This window comes from Odocoileus virginianus, chromosome 4, assembly GCF_023699985.2.
Source record: "Odocoileus virginianus isolate 20LAN1187 ecotype Illinois chromosome 4, Ovbor_1.2, whole genome shotgun sequence".
Classification (NCBI taxonomy): domain Eukaryota; kingdom Metazoa; phylum Chordata; class Mammalia; order Artiodactyla; family Cervidae; genus Odocoileus; species Odocoileus virginianus.
The window spans coordinates 93,092,506-93,113,621 of NC_069677.1; the positions used below are offsets into that span (position 1 = coordinate 93,092,506).

At 44.5% G+C, this 21,116-nt stretch overlaps 1 protein-coding gene across 2 annotated transcripts in view; it reads left to right on the forward strand.

Annotated features, from left to right (window-relative positions):
• KCNH8 (potassium voltage-gated channel subfamily H member 8) overlaps nucleotides 1-21,116 on the forward strand; it is a 444,848-nt gene that overhangs the window by 379,824 nt on the left and 43,908 nt on the right. Inside the window, exon 12 of one of the 2 annotated variants that reach the window (XM_070467057.1) lies at nucleotides 19,241-19,279. The exons of the other annotated variant lie outside the window; for it this stretch is intronic. Within the exon in view, the coding sequence (XP_070323158.1) occupies nucleotides 19,241-19,279 (39 nt within the window). The remainder of the gene's footprint in view (nucleotides 1-19,240; nucleotides 19,280-21,116) is intronic. 2 annotated transcript variants of the gene reach the window in all.

The following is a 21,116-nucleotide window of genomic DNA, read 5'->3' on the forward strand; positions in this document are numbered from 1 at the left end:
AGGGCAAGCCTGAGAAACTTGGTAAATTAGGGGGCAATTTAGAATGAGGACATCTACTGTAGGCTTCAGTAGAAATCCAACTCAATCATAAATACCCATGTAACTTAGCCCTAGAACCAAGAAACAAAATGTTCATTCCCCTCGAAATTTCCATCAGCCTCCCCACCCGTACTGTCTGATTTCCATCAACATAGATTAGTTTTGCCAGTATTTTGGTGTCATGAAAATGAAACCATTTAGTATGTACCCTTTAGAATGTGGCTTCTATTGCTTAACCTAGTGTTTTTGAGATACCTCCATGTGTTGAGTATACCAGTTCTTTTTCATTGCTAAATAGTGCATTATATCAGTATATGATTTGAAAATCTATTCTCCTGTTGATGGATTTGGGATTGGCCCCAGTTTGGGATTGTTATGAATAAGACTGCTTTAAACATTCTTACCTATGACCTTTTGTGGACATATCCTTTCCTTTTTCTTGGGTTACTATCTAGGAGTGAAACTGCTGGATCCTAGGGAAGTAATTCATCAAGCTGTTCACTTAAGATATGTGCATTTTGGTGTATATTAATTATTTCTTTAAAACCTACAGCAAATGCAATACTCAGAAATGCAGTTTTAAAAGCAAATTAAATTCCTATTGGTTTAGTTACCTTGTTTAACAAGGCACTAAATGAGCAGCAATTTGATTTTTCGTTTCAATAAAATTTGTAAATCAGTGACAAAAAAAAATAGTAAAGTGATCTGAGTTTCTGAAAAGTGAAACCAGTGTGAAAATAACCTAAACTATACAAAGCCAACAAACCAGCAAGACAACAGAAGCCAAGTGCTATGGATTGAATGTGGTGTCCCCCCAAAATGCACATGTTGCAGCCTAACCCTCAGTGTGATGGTGTTAGGAGGTCTTGGGGTGATTAAGTCGTGAGGATGGAGCCCTCGTGAGTGGGATTCGTGCCCTTATGACGCAGACCCTGAGAACTGTCTCAGTGGTCTGGCACGTGAGGGCCTGGTGCGGGACAGCCATGTGTGAAACAGGCAGTGGGCGCTGCCAGATACGGAGTCCTCCAGCCCAGCCTCCAGAACTGTGAGAAATAAATTTCCATTGTTTTTGACTAAAAAAAAAAAAACAAAAAAATCCCAAGTCAAGTAAAGCACTAAAGTCAGATTTATTGTAAGGATGATAGTTTTCTGACAGAACCAAATAAAATACACAAGACTTTCCTGCGGCTCTGTCTCCTCTGTAAAAGGGGAAAGGTAAAAGGGGGAATTTCTGGAGCAGGAAATGGCAACCTTCTCCAGTATTCTTGCCTGGAAAATCTTGCCTGGCAGGCCCCTCTGTCCATGTGGTCACAAAGAGTCGGCCACGGCTGAGCGACTTCACTTTCACTATAAGGTATGCACACCTGGATGTCAGGATTCTTATAACCAGGCTCTCAAACTCCATTTCTCATCCTATTTCCTCTCCATTTCCTCCTTTTCGTTTTCTCTCCATTCTTCTTTCCTTCAGGGGATTTGCCATCTTTCTTTCCTCCTCCACATGGCAGTAAGTGGTGACAATGGCAGCTTGTCCATGCGAGGGGGCAATAGATTAAGCTAGACTCTTAGTTGATTCTAGATTCCTGTGGAAAGATGGAGCGACTCAGCTTACCTCAAGTGCCCACGCAGGTTTTATCAGCGTGTGTGTGTGCGTGATGTGTGTGTGTGTGTGTGTGTGTGTGTGTGGTAAGGGGAGGGGGTGGTCAAGGATACAGAGAGATCTCTGTGGCAACCACAGCGGTTTCCATGACAACCCTGTGGGCTGAAGAGTTGAAATAGGAGATAAGATCCAGAAAAGGGGAGGGGGGTGGTCAGAGGCAGTTAGACAAATGAAGCCAACTGTGGGTCATTATGTCACTCTGGGTTGTACAATCATATCTCAGCAACATTTTCTTAGAAACCGAATTCCATTTAAATATATATTAAAGAGAAAAGCACATAAAATAAACAACACACAAAAAGCTTTAAACCTGTCTGAATGGGCTCCTGCTTCATCTCTGGATTCTCTCCTGTATAGCCTTTTGTCAATCAAATAGCATGAGGCATACCCTGGAAAGAACTCAGCCACATTTCAATGACATCTGGGGATTTCAGCCTGTTTGCAAGTTGAACAGTGAGCACTTAGATTTTTAAGCTCCTTGTGGGGAGATGGGGGTTAGCTGAGTTGGGGAAGTCAGAGGATGAAAAGGCCACCTGCCATCCCATAAACAAGACCAAGAAAAACCAGGTCTTTCACTCCCTGCCTCCCTGGTTACTTCCACCCCGCAGTGAACAGCAGATGTTCAGCCTGAAATAAAAGGACTCAGATCTGCACGTGTACACTCACGCACACCAACACCAGCGGAACCCAACCTGCAAGCTCTCCTTGAGAAAGGAAAGCTACCGAGGCTGCATCCACCAGGAGTTCTCAGTCCTGCCCTACGAGGAGGGACTCGGGTCTCCATTCCACACTGCATTCTCAGTGCCTGTTTAAGCCTTAGGAGTCCAGAGCTGGCATCCTTCAGTCTGCATATCCCCAATCTGTAGACTGGGGATAACAGAGCCCTGCTCTCCTGACTCTGTGAACTGAAGATTATGCTGATCCTGCTGATGGTGTCATGGCTCCGATGAACCAAATCATATGCGAAGCACTTTACAAACATTAACATTTTTATCCCCACAGCAATCATGGATGTAGGTTGTTAAGTTTGTATACTAGACACGAAGACTAGTTAAGGATAAGATCATAGTCCAGATGGTAAAAAATCCACCTGCAATGCAGGAGACCCCAGTTCCATTCCTGGGTCAAGAAGATCCCCTGGAGAAGGGATAGGCTACCCACTCCAGTATTCTTGGGCTTCTCTTGTAGCTAAGCTGGTAAAGAATCTGCCCGCAATGCGGGAGACCTGGGTTCGATACCTGGGTTGGGAAGATCCTCTAGAGAAGGGAAAGGCTACCCACTCTAGTATTCTGGCCTGGAGAATTCCATAGACTGTATAGTCCATGGGCTCACAAAGAGTCAGACATGACTGAGCAACTTTCACTTCACTTAGGTGAAAATCTGGTCCAGCATCCCTCAGCAAGTCTGCAAGGGAAATCAAGAACTACATTTTCAGACCCAAACCACCTGACTCCAAAATCCAATTGAAACTTAGTGTCAGTTTATCCAGCAAAGCAAAGTTCGAAATTCCTACCCTGTCCCTCAGTTCTGTGAGCCCTGAACACCAACTGTACTGTAGACTAATGGAGCATTCACAGGGAAGAGGTTTCCATGGGAAATGAGCTTCGCATGCCAAAAATATAAGCAAAAACTGAATCACAGAACTTTCTGATAATTCACCAAGCAGTAATTCTTTTGATTTGTGCATGCTTTCCTGTAGGTTATACTTTAATGAGGGTTTTTGAAAAATGGATCGTAAGAATTCAACCGAGTTGCAAGTGGGGAGTGCAGTTGTATACATACAACTTCCTTGAGAGCAATAACTTCATTTTATTCATCTTTGTGATCCTTTTCCTCATGAAATTGCTGGCACAAAGTGCGTGCTTGATGAATACTTATTGGAATTTGATTCATTCCTTTGTATATAGACACGTTTCCATATCCACAAAATAATAGAATGCTAGAACTGGAAGGGACTTAGTGTACTGGCTGATGAAACTCAGTTTTTCTTTAGATTACAAGTGGCTTAAAGAGGAAGGGGACAGAAAATTTACTCATAGAACTAGAATTCCTATCTTATAGACCAAAGTGTGTTAGAATATGCTCTTTGCACAAGTAAGTTCACTTTGGGGTAAATCTCCCATCAACCACATGAAAGCATGTGTTTCAAATAGGCTTCAAAAGATTCCATCCAACAATCAAAATGTATCTGATCCGGTTTTAATTTCTCTAATCAAGTGAATATTTAGCAGCACTGGAGGGCTTCCCAGGTGGTGCTAGTGGTAAAGAACCTGCCTGCCAATGCAGCGGGTAAGACACAGGAGTCTGATCCCTGGGTCGGGAAGATCCCCTGGAGGAGGCCATGGCAACCCGCTCCAGTGTTCTTGCTGGAGAGTCCCCTGGACAGAGGAGCCTGGTGGGCTACAGCCCATGGGGTCGCAACGAGTTGGACTTGACTGAGGAGACATAGCACACACACACGCTACTGACGAGAAAAGGATACTAGTGTTTATTAAATATGTATTTATGAGCAGGGCAACTTGTTTACAATATCTCATTTAATTTAATTTGCCATCTTTGCATCATCCCTGAGAGTCTGGGTTTTGTTTCTGCCTTGCCGGGGAAGGAGCTGGGTGTCCAGGTAGCACGCCGCCTGAGATTACAAAATCAATGAAAGAATCAAGCAGTGTCAAATTGAGTCCGACTCTGGTATTCGGAAGCTCAGACTAGGACATTTGTCCACTAAAGCACTCGGCCACCAATCAGAACATAATTCTCCTAAAAGGAGCCGTTCTACTTCAGGCATTCTGAAGCTCTCCTGAAGTTCCGGTATGTTACAGCAGAAGCTATACTCAAGTTCCAGAACAACTTTCACTTTAATCTTCTTAACCCTAATGCTATTACTTGTCATGTCTCATCAGAAACTCGGTGTACCTTAACGTTTCAGGAAAGACGGCTCATTAACAAGAACACAGGAAGGACAGCTGAGCCGCTGCAGTCTGGCCGTTTCACTTGGGCTTGCCCCTGCTGTCTGCGCTTTGAGTTGCTCATAAATCCACCCGTTTATTAAACAACCCTGTGGTCACAGCCCAGCTCTGGGAGAATTTCTTCCCATTCGAGTGTATGCATTTCAGTCTGCTACACACATTATTGGTCTTTATTCTTCCCTTGCTCCATGTTTGAGGGTAAACTTGTAAGATCTCTATTCCATCATCAGTTCAAATGTACAAATACTCCAGTTTCTTTCTAAACTCAGTTTCATCCTTGTAAGTGGGCAGCCTTTTTATTAATTGAAATAAAAAATCTCTTTGGTATGTAAATATATCACGTTTGTCAGCAGATCACACATTCTCAGTGTTTCCTTCGTGTACACATACTTGCACATGTCCGTATAGTTTGGCGGAGGGACTGAGAGTGGGGGTTAAAGAAGCAATATCTTAAACTTTTCAATTTGTTTATGATTATTTTTTGTTAATTTTTCTTGGGGTATAATTGCTTTACAACATTGTGTTAGTTTCTGCTATACAACAAAGTGAATCAGTTATATGTTTACATCTATCCCCTGAAAGCAGCAATATTTCAAATTTAGAGTTTTGTTCACATTTCTCCAGCAGTCTGCAAATACTTTTCCTATGAATATGTTAGGACTTCTTAAAAATGTAATTTTACCCTGGTTTTGTTGTTGTTCAAGAATTTGGTCTCGTAGGACTTGTTAGAATAGCCCTGAATGTTTTACTATGGTAAATGCTTCACTGTTTGGGCTATGCTGGCCTGTTCATGTTTCAAGGCTCATCCTTGAGCGGGTGTGACACTTCTCCACACTAATCCCATGAATGCATTCCTCTCATCCCAAACCTAGAGTCAACTGATAGGGCTTGGAGTCAGTGGGTGATCTGGTTAAAGCTGTTGTAAACGAGCTAAGTGAGTGAAAATTAAATTAGGATTAAAAACAAATTACAGAATCCCAAGGTAAACATCTTTACAGTGCTTTCCCCCTGAAGGTCCCTGAAAGGATGAAGACAGCAGACAGGAAGGCATATGGCAGACACAGCCTGCTTCCACCGCGGCGCAGAATGCGCTCGGCAGGAAGGGCTGGCAGACTCCAGTTTCGTTAGATTCGAGGTTTCCACAGGCTCCCTGTTTAAACCCAGGAATCAGCAACACCAGAAGAGCAGCAGCTTTGACTAGTTAACCGTAGCCAAAGAGTCAGAAATATGAAGCAAACAAGATGCCAAGTAAGGGGGGAAAATGAAAAGATCTTGAAATGATGAATCGAACAGCCAGCGGGCACTAATAATGACAACTCGAGGAGGGAGGAAGGACCCACGGGGAGGCATTTCCACCAAATGAATTGGGACTTAAAGGATTTGGGTTCATGTCATTGAGGAAAATGATTAAGGAAAATTCCGAGATGAACATCTGCAAGATGCTAAGCTTTTAGTGATGTGGTAATCCCACTTACACTTTCCACCCTGAAGATTAAGCAGAGCATATGGTGACCGATCTGTGTCCCTGCATTCTGCCAGCTTTCAGAAATAGTCCCAAATCTGACTAGTGCTAACGAAGCATATTTATATTCTAGGTTATGCAGTTTACATTTTTCCTTTGAGGTTATTAGTCACCCATTTTTTTCTTTATGGTACAAAACATTAGCCTCATCTATGGGAAAATACCCAAAGTACCAAACAGGCTTCTGTCAAAAAGAGCAGCGGGTGGTGGGTTAGAGTCGGCGCTCCTACGAGTCACGCGCTGAGGGGTAAGTTGCTCTCCTCCAACGCACCTCTGGCCCTTCACCTGGATAATCTCAAGAAACTGCATCAGTTCAGTCAGGCTAAAGGCTGTAACAAAAAGCCCCACGTCTCCATGGTCTGACACAGTCCATAAAAGAAAACGTATGAGGCGTGTTTCGTTCATATCACAAGGTACAGGCGGTGGGCAGAAATGGTGGCTTCGCACAGGCTGACTCAGGGATCCGGGCTTCCTCTCTTTGGTGGCCCCGCCATCCGTGAGGCCTCACCGTCCTCTGAAGCTCATGGTCCTCCCCTGGAGGCTTGGCACCTCACCCACCCATCCGCTGAGACCAAGAGAATGCAGAGGCTTTCTCTGCACCACTCAGGGTCCAGATCCAGAAACAGCCGAGATCTCTGCTCCCCTGTCCCCGGCACAGCTGGTCAGATGAGTGGGGCTAAGTGCCTGCAGTCTAGGAACCCTCATCAAGCTGTGTGCCTGAGAGGACACAGCTGGTGAGCAACCCACCCATCTGAGCCTCAGGACCTTCTACCCCTATTTTTCTGTTATTTTTAAATTCCAGTTTAAAAAGCTTTCAAACACTGAGAAAGGTTTGCAGCCAAACTAAATTGTTTGCTTTGGTTCTCTGCTTGCTTTATTTTACTACAGTGCTTTTATTGTGCCTTTAAATTAGAATTTATTCTTAGAAAAGACCGAATTGGCACACATGCCATTGCTTAGTATTTTGAGGAAAATATGAGGAGTGGAAAGGGAAGGCAGCATTCTGGTATGTGAGTACGCCATCATTGTAAGGAAGCCTGGCCTATAAGAATATGAATCTCCCAAACCCACTGATAAATTGGAGGGTTTTCCTAACTGTTGACTGAAAAACAATGCACAGTGTGAGACCTGTGAGTTAACTTTTATTTGGGGCAAAATAAGGACTATAGCCTGGGAGACAGCGTCTTGGATAGCCATGAGAAACTGCTCCAAAGAGGCGGGGTAGAAAGTCAGTGTGCATGTGATCTTGGTGAAGGGGGAGTACATGTAATCAAGCACATATTTTTCCAGAAGGTTTCTGCTAGTGTTGTGAAGCTTTTACTAGTCATGAGGAATAGTCGTCACCATGAAGGATTTCAGTGCTCTTCTAGATGCAAAAGGAGATGCAAGAATTGAGCTCATAGAATCTCCTGAAATCTTCCAACCGTCTGAAGTCTGTTCTGCCAGTTTTTCCAGAGCACAGAGTACCTCATTCCCGGTCTCCACCCTGAACCCCTTTCCGGGGCGGCTGACGGTCAGCAGCTGTAGCAGCACATGGCTTAATCCTCGTAGCCACAGATGTGAGTGTGTGCGCTGAGCCCCTCAGGCGTGTCTGACTCTTTGTGACTGTGAACCGTAGCCCGCAGGCTCTTCTGTCCTTGGGCTTCTCCAGGCAAGAACACTGGAGTGGGCTGTCATTTCCCTCTCCAGGGCGTCTTCCTGACCCAGGGATTGAACTCTCGTCTCCTGTGTCTCCGGCACTGCAGGGAGATTCTCTGCCCACTGAGCCATCCAGCGAAGCCCTGTGGCGGCAGATGGCAAGCGCCAGTTTGTAGGTGACATACCTTGAAGTATTTTCTCAGTTTTTCCAAATAATTTACCACAGAGTCACTTTAACGGGACCTCCCCAAGTAAAAGCAAATATTCGTTCAGGAATGGTGAGTGAATTAACAGAAAGGGAGGCCTAAGAGAAATCTCAGCAGCAATTATTTAGAGCCAGTGCTGAGGAGAAGTGATACCTCCTGACGGCTGAGTGGGAATTACAGGGAAAATATGGCTTCCTCTGTGAGACTCCAAATGAATTATCTGAGAAGCATCTTTCTTCCCTAAATGTGGTGTGCCCTCACAGTCCAGCTAAGGCCGGAATTGATCCCTCAAAGTACCCAGCATTTCTAATTTCTTTCAACTCCCAGAGAAACAACCTGACAAGCACAGTTTGACACAGCAGATGGGAAAGAGGAAGGGCCAGGACTGGTTTGCACAGATTTGTGTAAATAGTCATGAAAGCATCATCCTTCCCATTGGCTCACTTGTGCATAAACCTATCGAAATAATTGTCTTAAAACCTGGAAAAAATGTGTTCTGAACAGCAGTCTATGCATTTCCTCTCCATAACTAAAAGAATGCTATCTTTGTGTGGATCTAAAAGTAACGTAGTTAGCTAGTTCTGTAAATTCAGAAAGACTCACTGTAAGAAGTTCTGCCCATTCTGAATGGATCCGCCTCACTCACTGGTCACGTTTTTATGAAGAGGTTTCCTCAGCGGATATCTCTGTGGTTTCCCCCAAAAGGGAACTGGCCACTTTGTGACTAGCTTGCCATGGGATAATGCTAAGAACATATAGGACTTCCCTGGTAGCTCAGCTGGTAAAGAATCTGCCTGCAGTGCAGGAGACCCTGGTTCCATTCCTGGGGCAGGAAGATCGCCTGCAGCAGGGACAGGCCACCCCCTCCAGTGTTCTTGGGCTCCCCTTGTGGCTCAGCTGGTAAAGAATCTGCCTGCAATGCGGGAGACCTGGGTTTGATCCTTGGGTTGGGAAGATGCCTGGAGCAGGAAATGGTTACCCACTCCAGTGTTCTGGCCTGGAGAATTCCACGCACTGTATAGTCCATGGGGTCACAAAGAGTCAGACATGACTGAGTGACTTTCACTAAAGGAAGCATGCTTTGGGTGAGAACGTTATTAGCAGAGACCAAGAGAAGGAAACGGCGTGTTTTTAAAATATGATCAGGTATATTTTATCAATGACAGTTTTTGACCTGGGAGCTTCTGGAGCACCCCGGGGGGATCAAAACTGTGAAACAAGATACATTTCTTTCTAAATTTCAGTGACTTGGAATTCCATTGTGAACTCTCACAAAGACTTGCTTTTAGTCTATATCTAATTAGTCAATATACCTTCCTTATTTTGCTCCTTTGTAAAGGAGCATCACCTTTGTGAAACAAAACCCTAGCTTTATTTTTAAGTTAATTTTATTAGAGTAACTTGATTTACAATTTGTGTTAGTTTCTGCCGCACAGCGAAGTGAATCAGTCATACACAGACATATGCCCACTCTTTTCAGACTCTCTCCCCACGTAGGTCGTTACAGAGTATTGAGTAGGTGTCCCTGTGTTATTCAGCAGGTTCTGTTAGTTATCCATCTTGTCTGTAGTAGTATGTGTATGTCAATCCCAACCTTCCGGTTTATCTCTCCTACCTCAATGCTCTGGTTTCCATAAGTTTGTAAATGAGTGCATTTGTACCATTTGTTAGATTCCACATATAAACTATGTCATATGATACTCGTCTTGGTCTGACTTACTTCACTCAGTATTACAGTCTCTAGGCGCATCTGTGTTGTGCAAATGGCATTATTCCGTTCATTTTAATGACTGAGTGATATTCCATTGTACACGTGCACCACGTCTTTATCCATTCGTCTGTTGATGGACATTTGTGTTGCCTCTGTGTCTTGGCCACTGTGAATAGAGCTGCAGTGAGCACGGGAGTGCATGCATCTGTTAGAATCATGGTTTTCTCTGGATGTATGCCTACGAGTGGGATTACTGGATTAGATGGTGACTCTACTGTTATACTATTCTCCATAATGGCTGCACCAGCTTACATTCCCACCAACAGTGTAGGAGGAAAACCCTAACTTTAGAAGCTTGGCCTCATATCTCCTATCTGTGAGACTTTTTTCCTCGCCTAGAAGTTATTGAAAGTGAAAGCGAAAGTCGCTCAGTCGTGTCCGACTCTTTGTGACCCCATGGACTATAGAGTCCATGGAATTCTCCAGGCCGGAATACTGGAGTGGGTAGCCTTTCCCTTCTCCAGGGGATCTTCCGAACCCAGGGATTGAACCCAGGTCTCCCACATTGCAAGCGGTTTCTTTACCAGTGGAGCCACACGGGAAGCCCAAGAACGCTGGAGTGGGTAGCCTGTCCCTTCTCCAGAAGATCTTCCTGACCCAGGAGTCTAACCGGAGTCTCCTGCATTGCAAGTGGATTCTTTACCAACTGAGCTATGAGGGAAGCCCTGTTATTGAGTGTTTGCTAAAAGTATGAATGCTATGATGAATGGTATTCATCTTGCTTGAGTTTCAAAGATTTATTTCATTAAAAATATGAATGCCAAACAAATGTGTGCATTTGGTCATGTAGAGGCTGCTTATGACCCCAGTATCGTGGTCCTTCCTACATGGTGGTCGTCAAATCCCTCAGTTGTATCCGACCCACGCGACCCCATGGACTGTAGCCTGCCTGGCTCCTCCATCCATGGGATTCTCCAGGCAAGAATCCTGGAGTGGGTTGCCATTTCCTTCTCCAGGGGATCTTCCTGACCCAGGGGCTGAACCCTGTTCTCCTGCGTTGCAGGCGGATGTTTTACTGACTGAGCTTCCGTGACTCGCTAGATAGACCTCTTCTTATTGTCTGTAGCTGAAGGAGACCATCTGAGGTTCCATTGTTCAGATTTACAAAGAGCCTCATTTCAGTCTGCTGCTTCAAACACTGTCTTCAGCTTTTCTGCGTGTAACTGGCAGTGGGCTTCCTAGGTAGCAAATCAGGCATTTCCTGTTAACTTTAAAAGTGCCACCAACAGTCGTGATGCAAAAATTCCTCACTCCAAATTGAGCATCTTTGTGCACCGACCTGGTTTGGAACTGAGCACTCAGCATGTATCCTGAAAATCTTACGAAACCAGCTATTGTGTTTCCTTACAATCACATAGTAGCTGGTTTTACAGGCTAGCCAGGAGCCATTGTACCCTAATCAGGAGCTGGCCACTGGGGGGCCAGGAATCTCAGCTCCACATAATGAGTTTAAACTGTGTAAATTCTTCTAGCGTTGATTAGCCTGCCGAACGCCCAAATCATTGATTTGGTGCACACCTCCTTAAACCGGAAATCTTTAAAGACGTGTGTCATTGCTGAGAGATTTCTAGTTTAGTTTTCTTCACACAATTGTGTGTGTTTCCTTTCTTTTCCATTCTAGGATAATATGAAATACATATCAAAAGAATCCTTTTTACATAAGTGTTAAGGGATATCTTTCGGTTTCTTTAATTCCAAAGGTAATTCATGTATTTGAATTCAAAGAGGTTAAAATTGTGCTCAACTTAATTTGTACATATTTCAGTGTCTTCCTGGCTATGTTCATACTTGTGGGCAATTTGAAAGGGCCTCATTTTACTTAAATGAAGCAGATAAAGAGGTTGAGAGAGAAAAGAATAGAATGTCAAGCTATTACTTCTTTAAAGTGTTCCATCCAGTACTGTACAAAGAAAAGTGTGTTTTTGCGGCATGGGATGACAGCTCTTCTGTTAATACAGAAGAGCAATTTGGAGATATTTGTGTTTAAGTCTAGCAGCCTCCTTATTAGGAAGTCTTTATATGTATACATTAGTTTTTAAGTTGGACAGGCCCATCTGTTGAATGTTTAACTCTGCATCATCTAGATAATAATTTCTTATTACCTCAATTAAAAGAAAATTTTCTTCATAACCAATTATCAATAATATAATTACCACTTATTAACAGGGATTAGCTTTATGCCAGACACCACACCAAATACTTACCAAATGCACCAGTGTGAGGACTTTTTCACCATAAATTCTAGGTGAGGATTCTTTGTGGATTATTAAATTGCAATGATAAGAAATGTACACATCCCGTGCTTAGTCACGAGAAACAGTCATGTTTGACTGTTTGAGATCTATGGACTGTAGCCCACCAGGCTCCACTGTCCATGGGATAACCCAGGCAAGATGCTGGAGTGGGCTGCCATTCCCTTCTCTTAGGGGATCTTCCCGACCCAGGGATCGAACCCTCCTATCTGGCATCTCCTGCATTGGCAGGCAGATCTGTTACCACTGCGACACCTGCCCAGCAGGTTTCCCGGAGACAGAAGAAAGGGGCCCCCTCTGGCAGGAACGCTGGACGTGATGGCGGGACGGAAGCAAAAATGAACAGGAGAGATGCAGGGAGGCAGTCTCAGTGAGGGGGCTCGGAGAGCACCACTGTGCTCGCCAAGGGGACAGGCAAGGAGACCACTCCAGAGGCCGCGCTGGCTCATCACTGCACCGCCGCCGAGGGTCTGAACGACATGGACAAAAAGACCAGGATCATTTTTTGGTTACTTTTGGTTGCTGTGCTACATCTCTCTTCGAGGTGACGCTGTCGGATGTGGCCAGCTGGGCTTCCAGGTTTGTTAACTTTACGCATCCTCAAAACTGCTTTAGTTTTCATCATCAGTTTTGAGAGGAAGAATGAGACACAGAATTCACTTGTGTTAAGCCATTGAAATCTAGTGCTTTATTTGTTACCTCAGCATTACCTGTTCTATTACCTGCTTCCCAGGGATGAATAGCTGATAAGTGACAAGACTGTGGTAATTCCAGCTCTTGACTGTTTCGCTGTGGTGCCCCCTAAATGGGTCCCGTTCCCCATACACAGACCTTTCACCATAATATATATCAGTGAAGAGTTTTTGTGGTGCCTCCTACACTGCAGGTTCAGGAACAATTCCCTAGCTCTAGCCACCCGTAAGTGGCTGGATTCAAGGCTAAGTTCAAGACTGGATTTGTGCATCCCACACCAGAAGTGATACCGGTTACCCAGGGGAAAAGACTACTCCTCCAAGTTTTAGTAGTCTGTCTTGACCTCAAGACTACGGATGAAATTGGGAAATGTCAAAATTACTCGTCTTTTCATTAAAATCTCTTTTCTATTCCTAAGTTAGATAAAAAGCCAAGAAAACATAATAGAAATTGTACTGCCCACTTAAGAGTTTCAGACCAGCCTCAAATATCTCTTCTTTAGATTAGATGGCTGTGAGCACTCAGACGCGTTGTGCTGAAAATGGACGCCCCCCTTCACAGCCTCGCCTTTCCCGGAGACTTCTAATTCCTCCTCTCTGCCGCCCGCCGTCCGCGTCCTTCGCTGCTCCTGGGCACCTCCTCGGAGTCGAGGAGAGGAGCCGCAGACCGGAAATGAGGCCTGTTGATCTGACAATTACGTACGGCTTTGTTAGAGTGGGCTTTTTAACGATGTGAGCTATGGGGCTGTTTGTGAGCGTCCTTCATTCATCTTTTATTTACCCCGAACAATCACCAGCGCGGGCTAACGCTGCTCTGCAGTGAGGGAGACAAACGCTGCGGTAACCCCCTCTTCTGAACGGGGGCGCACGCTCATTCCATCTACCCTGTGACTTGATCACTGTGGCGTTAGAAAATCACGGGTCAGTTGAAGAGAGAGCCTTGTGATTCGCATCTCCTTTTCCCATGAAGCACTTAGCTGCTTTGGGGCTTAGGAGATTCCGTAGTTGAGACGGTATTTGCAGACCTCTCGGGGGCCGATCCGTCCTACCCGCAGAGCAGGCAGACAGTGGGATGGATTTCCCGCCTCCCGGGCCGCCGTTAGGAGCGCCGGGTCTGGGTGGTGGGTCCACCAGCACGTGCTGCCTTCTTGCCCCGTCCTGGTCACTTTCTCCGTGGCATGACCCCTTGGGACGCCCTGGAGGGGAAGGAGAAGTTGTTGATAATGCCTCATCAGGCACGGCCCTTCTGGTGGCGCCGGTTAGCTCCTGGGAAAGCAGGGCCCCACACCTTACCGTCTCAGCTCCATCATCAGAACAAAACAGCATTTTAATGGACGGGGGAAAGAGATGAAAGAAATCAAAGAGCTCCCTTCCCAACCACGAGAATTCATAAAAATCCTAACATCAAGAAGATTTGCTATTAGAAAATTTAAGAACATAAGAAAAAACATGAGTTGAATGGCCAAGGTAGGCATGAACCTGTGAAAGCCCTTATAAAAGTGTCTTCATTGAATAAAAGAGAGCATTAAGGAATGCAGTGGCACGTGCCACATCTAAAATTACCATTAATTTTAGTATATTTGATTTCCATTTGCAATACAATCTCAATAGTAGAACTTGGGGCCTTTTTAACACAGTTAAAAAAAATTGTGAATTTGTTTTGCCTTTTTTGATAGCAAATCTTCTGAGGACTAAGAGGCCCTTTTTCCTCTTCCGGTCCTCCATGACAGTGAGCAGTATTTTTCCAGTGAAACAGTGCAGGCTCCCAGCTCCCACCGGACTCACAGATTACTCTGGGGCTTAGTCTGTGCACTTCCAGATTACTCACGGAGTAATGTAGGTAGTTAGGACTGGGGGAAAGAGAAGAATCTTTGAAAACCTGTATACCAAAGCTGAGAAAGTTTCTTACACAGTCTGCAAGGTTATGAAGCCTTCCTTCTTTTTTAAATTTATTTTTATTGGAGTATAGTTGTTTTCTGGTGCTGTTAGCTTCAGTGTACAGAAAAGTGAGTCAGTTATACGTAAACCTGTATCGACTCTTGTTTTAGCTCCTTTTCGCATACAGGTCATTACAAAGCATTGAGTCAAGTTCCCTGTGCTGGACAAGAGGTGTTTATTAGCTACCCGTTATATATATTGTCATGTGTGTATGGCAGTCCCAATCTCACTTATATGTGGAATCAAAAAAGGGGGCACAGACGAGCCTTCCTTCTGCTTAAAGCCTCACGTGAGGCCCTGGGCTCAGGCCTCCCGCCGTCGCTGCGCTCCTTCCGTCCTCCTAGGCCGAAGGGCATGACCCAAACACGGGGCCTTCCTGAGCTCGCCCACAGCTCTGCTGCCCCAGCTGTTCCCTTCTCCTGTGTCTGACTTACTTCCCTTTTGTCTCCCCGACCTCTATCACCTTGGTCTTTTTTTCCCCCCTAACTACCCTCATTAGAGATCACCAACAATTCTTCTCCCTGTCTAAACGGTGTAGAAACTCCATGTGGGACTGACTCAAAATTGGATAGCTGCCTTCCTCAAAACTTTCAAAACTGTTGAGTCTTTTAGTTCAGAACAAGAAAACGGGATCAATAAACATTTTTCATCCAAAGGTCATAGCTGTGTTTCTCCCCTCCACCGCCACTGGGGAGAGAATGCCTAGAATTCAACCAGTTTCCTAAAAGATCTGTGATCCAAAGGGTGAACGAGACCCTTCGATAATTCAGCATCCTGAGTGTTTGGGGGCGTCTACTTTGTGACGACCCTCAAACCAGATTAGATTCCGTGGTACATCAGCCACTTTGTCTTTCCGCCCGAGAAGCAGCGTTAACTGCTAGAGCAGGTGCCTGAAGAAACTCCTGGTTCTGTGGAAGGTCACTAGGAACCAGGAGGCATAGCTTCTGGTGGAAGAGTTATGCCACTAACTTGTTGCGTGTATTGGGCAAGTGTTTTCATGTTTCTGGGCCACTGTTTCCACATCTCTAATTAGGGAATTGGACTAACTCAGCGGTTTCAAACCTGACCTGGAGATTTGGGCCCCATGCCCACCCACCTCCAACCAAAAGAGACTGGTAGGAGTCGCTGTAACCTGATTTTTTTAAGGAACCCTTCTCAAAGCATCCTATTGTCTGCCACGTGTACAATCCATTGTAGCTGAGACTCTGTAGGGTTACTTCTAGCTTTAAAATGCTGCACGATAGTCGCTCAGTCGTGTCTAACTCCTTGCAACCCCATGGAGTATAGCCTGCTAGGCTCCTTTGTCCATGGAATTCACCAGGCAAGAATACTGGAGTGGGTTGTCATTTCCTTCTCCAAGTTAAAATACTGATTTTTCCATTAAACTAGTATTCTCTACACTAATGCTAATCTGAATTAACATGAAGTATTGGTGTTAGTCAGGGCTTCTCTGATAGCTCAGTTGGTAAAGAATCTGCCTGCCATGCAGGAGACCCTGGTTTGGTTCCTGAGTCGGGAAGATCTGCTGCAGAAGAGATAGGCTACCCGCACCAGTATTCTTGGGCTGCCCTTGTGTCTCAGCTGGTAAAGAAACCGCCTGCAATGCAGGAGACCAGGGTTCGATCCCTGGGTTGGGAAGATTCCCTGGAGAAGGGATAGGCTATCCACTCCAGTATTCTGGCCTGGAGAATCCCATGGACTGTATAATCCATGGGGTCCCAAGGAATCGAACACGACTGAGTGACTTTCACTTTCACTTTCATTGATATTAGTCAACAGAATGACTATATCAGAGCATTCTGTTTAAAATACACGTGATTAATAATATGTGTGAATGAAATGATTTATTCAGAGAGCCCAGCACAGTAGTGCTGGCTATATAATGAACACTGACCTCATAGGATTTGCAGTGAAAATAAGTGGGATATTGTGGCTGAGGAGCATGTGCCAGCGTGCTGACGACAGTGAATACTCAATGAATTGATAGCCGACAGGATGGTAATAGGGCTTCCCAGGTGGCATTAGTGGTCAAGAACCTGCCTGCCAATGCAGGAGACATAAGAGACGTGTGTTTGATCCCTGGTTTAGGAAGAGCCCTTGGAGAAGGAAGTGGAAACCCACTCAGTATTCTTCCCTGGAGAATCCTATGGACACAGGAGCCTGGCAGGCTACAGGGTCTATAGGTCTATAGGGTCGCAAAGAGTTGGACACGACTGAAGCAACTCAGCACGCACACACACACAGGGTGATAATAATTGTGACATTGGTTATAAGATCTCATTACTCAAAGTGTGTCCCAGGGGTGAGCAACATCAATATTATCTGGGAACTCATCAGAATGCAGAGTCTCAGGCTCCACCCCAGACCTCCTGAGGCAGAACCTGCATTTTAACGAGATCTCTAGGTGATTTGTGTGCACACAGAAGTTCAAGAAGCACTGATATAGAAAAAGTCTTGGGGTTCAGCAACTCCAGGGAACTCATACTAGTAGTAAACTATTGGGGTTGGGAGTCACACGCAAATTAGAAGATGCTAAGGCCGGTGCCTTTCTCTTATTCCTTAGAAAGTGTCTCTGACCCAGAGATGTCAGACTTCTGAATCCCTCTAGCATGCTCTTTCTCGCATCCAAACTGTAACTGAAAAGCTTTTTTAAAAACACAGTATTATGTCTACCACAGTAGCAATAGCACTGTAATTTTGCTTTATTTTTCACATTTTTAATTATTCAGCTGTTTTATTTGTCACCATTTAGGGAATTATTGCAAAACTTATGTCTACAATGCTACTGATTAATGCATATTTAGGCAACTAAACAGATGTAGAATGGGTTGACTGCTTTGATAAAATTAAACATTGATGAAACATATATTTGCACAGCAATAATGATGCTGGCATTTGTGTAAATAATAACAGATCTAGCTCCCTAATCATCCACAAAACACAGTGAAGGAGGTGACAGAATTACCAAATACGTCTCACTTACTAGGCAGATCATTTTCGAGTGCGTGTTTTTTTCCATGTGAATAAAGTTATGTTAATTTATAGCATCTATTACCACTTTAAAATGAAAGAAGTATATTTGAGCAAAAAACAATGTGGATGAGACCCAAAGCATATTTCCAAAATATGTTATAATCTCCAGAGCTGCTTTGTACTTCATGGAAGGTACATGTCTTCTAATGTACTCCTCCACAGTAATGTGGTTTGATTTTATGCAAGATATGTTTTGAGCTTAACTGAATCTATGTTACACATTTTAACATCTCTGAAATTGGGATCTGTCATAATTGATGGCATGTCACAATTCAATTGACAGCATTTTTTTTCTATTTTTTACAATCAATTGGATCTTAAAACCAATTAAATTGAAAATTAGGATCTGTAGTGAACTTAATCCTAGTACACATGCTAAGTCACTTCAGTCGTGTCTGACCCTTTGCGGCCCTAGGGACTGTAGCCCACCAGGCTCCTCTGTCCATGGGACTCTCCAGGCAAGAATACTGGAGTGTGCTGTCATTTCCTTCTCCAATCCTAGACCACAGAGTACAATAAATGGAACATAAAGGAATCATTACAGCCACCTGTATTAAAGTAAGAAGGGCAAGCGAATAAAGAGATAGAAATGACATTAAATAAGAAATGGTTCCACGGATTTCTGTTTTCACAAGAGCCAGAGGGGAAAATCCTAGAAGATAAGATAATTTAGTAAAAGGGCAAGAAAGAGCAGTAAGAGAGATGGAAAACAAAAGGAGAGCAAATAAAGAACCAGCTGGAAAATGTAGCCAAAAAGTATATTGTTTTGACCACCGTCTCCTTAAGTTCAGTGTCCTACACCAGCCAGTCAATTTGCCGCTCCCTTTTCTGGATGCAGGAGATGCTCCCAGCATCTTTCAGGTGGTGTTTTCTCTCTGCTGGCCCACACAGGTGGGCCAGTCACCCCATCACCTCTGAACTTCCATCTCTTTCCCTGCCTCCTGTGTTTTATCCAGGCCCAAACCACCCACGTTACCATCCAGGGTTCTTGGCCTCCTTAGTCAATAGAAATCGGTCAAAGGCCAGACAAGAAACTCCCGCAGGTCTTCACTGGGGCCGCTGCTGCACAGAGGGAGCCAAGAAGGAAGCACAGGCTCCCTGGCGCGCTCACTCCGCAAGGCGGGGCCAGCTGGTCCACGCGGTGTGGGTGGGCGGGGCCAGCTGGTCCACGCGGTGTGGGTGGGTGGGGCCAGCTGGTCCACGCGGTGCGGGTGGACGTGCCCAGGGCCGGGGCCAGCGGGCGGCTCAGACGCCCGCCCACCCGCAGGCCCTGGACCCTGCTTTCCGTCTGGCTCTTCAGAAGCGGCAGTTGGGTTTTTTTGTCTTTTGTTTGGTTTTTTGGTCTTTTATCTTGTTGTCCACAGTTAGCCCCAGCTGCACGTTCATTTTTAGTCCCTTGTAGTTTCTTCGTATTTCGTTGCTTGAGGAAGGTCTGTCCAGATGCAAACACAGCCAAGCGTCCCGGGGCCCAGGCCCGTCTCCCTGGGCGGGAATGATGGTTACAACTTCTGTTTTTGTTCTTTCAGGTGATCTCAAGATTATCAAACAAATCGACAGTCTCACAGGTATGGCTTTTTGCCAAAGAGCAAAATATTTATCTAAACTTCGTCGGATTTCCAACAAATCTGTTTCCCTCTTGAAGATTTTATGTATTCACCTTTGACTTCCCCTAAAACACTTCCCAATGAGAGATGTGGTAATTGACTTCCCTGCGTTTGGGAACAGAAAGAAGGAGACTCATAAATCTTTTTAAGGGCCTTACTGGTATGGTTAAAAAGTAGTTTGTCACCAAAACCTGCCCAAACTAGCAAAGTCCTGAAGTGTTCATCTTAGCAGAATTGAGTTTGTAGGTCAGTCCCAACTTTTAAGAATCCTCCAATTTCATGGAAAACTTTCCTGCAAAACAGTGGCTTGTCAGACTTATAACCTAGACTTTTATTGCCAATCATCCTGTGACAGGAACCCTATAAATGGCTCCTTTTCTTGCCTTGTTCTCTTTGTGAAGCAGAGCCCCCGATTTTCACACACACAGACACACACACACACACACACACACAGACACTTGCATGCAGAGGCACACGAATAAATCCAGTTGCATAACACGTTACAGAGATGTTGATACTTGACTGAAGATGGTTGGAAGTGGGGAGCAAACTGAGCTAGTCTTGAAAAGTGTTTTTAAAACTCTTAAAGCATCTCAGTGCTGTCAGCCACGTTTCTCTCTGGCACTGGTTGCCTTTCCTCTCCCTTCTCTACAAAACCCGTCCTCAGGAACTAGTAAAACTGTCCTTCCGTGAGAGTAGGCATCTTCTCGACAGGCATCCTTTCCTCGTGACTGTACCTCTTTTCTGCCAGGCCTTTCCTGTATTCTCTTTCTCATGAAGAGAAATGTAACCTTCTTCTGGATTTTCCAATTTGAATTCTTCACCCCTCCACAGCACTCCGAAAATGAACATCCCTTCCAAGAATACACCACCCTTAACTTTCAAAATAAATTTCTCTATAATTAAGGCTGAAGCTCATTTGCAGTATCAAAGCCACTAGAAAAACAGGGGTTTTAATAAAATACTTATTTATTTGTCTCTCATGGATTAGGTTGGAGGTGGGCAATATGACAGTGTCGATCGGGTCTAGAGATTTCCTTCTTGCTGCATGATCTTTAAAGCATGCCTTCCTGCTTCAAGATCTCCTCATTCTCTCAGATGGCTGCTGGAGATCCATTCATTTCACCAGTGTTCAAGACTAGATGCTAAATAAATATAAAAGAGCAAGATAGAAGCTCCCCTTCTTCTAGGAGCCTTCCTTAAATGTCCTTATAACTGGTCGACTTATACACTATCATCCCAGAATTTGGACTCATGTCTAAACTATATGGCAAGGGAATGTGGAAAAAGTGATCTTTGGGCAAGGTGCATTGCTAAGAGTTCTTTAAGAAATAAGGGGATATTATGTAAAATATCCCAATACTATCTGTAGGACCTGCCCTAATGTAAATATTTTTTCCATTTTCTTCATGATCATCCTCATCATCACAAGGGCAAGCATTTAATTAAGCTCATTCACTGGAGAAGGAAGTAGCAACCCACTCCAGTACTCTCGCCTGGAGAATCCCATGGACAGAGGAGCCTGGTGGGCTACAGTCCATGAGGCCACAGAGTCAGACACAATTCAGCGACTGAGCACAGCACAGCAAAATGCACATCACTAAGGGTTTAACTTCCATTACCTAGTATCTAATTTTTCCTCACACTATCGCTGATTTACAGATGAGGAAACCAAGGCTTTAAATAGTCACATTACTTTATCAAGGTTCGCTGGAAAGTAGGACTTTTAGGACCGTGTGACCAAAAATGCATGCATTTAACCACTACACTTTATTCTGCTTTCATTTTAGTCAAGACA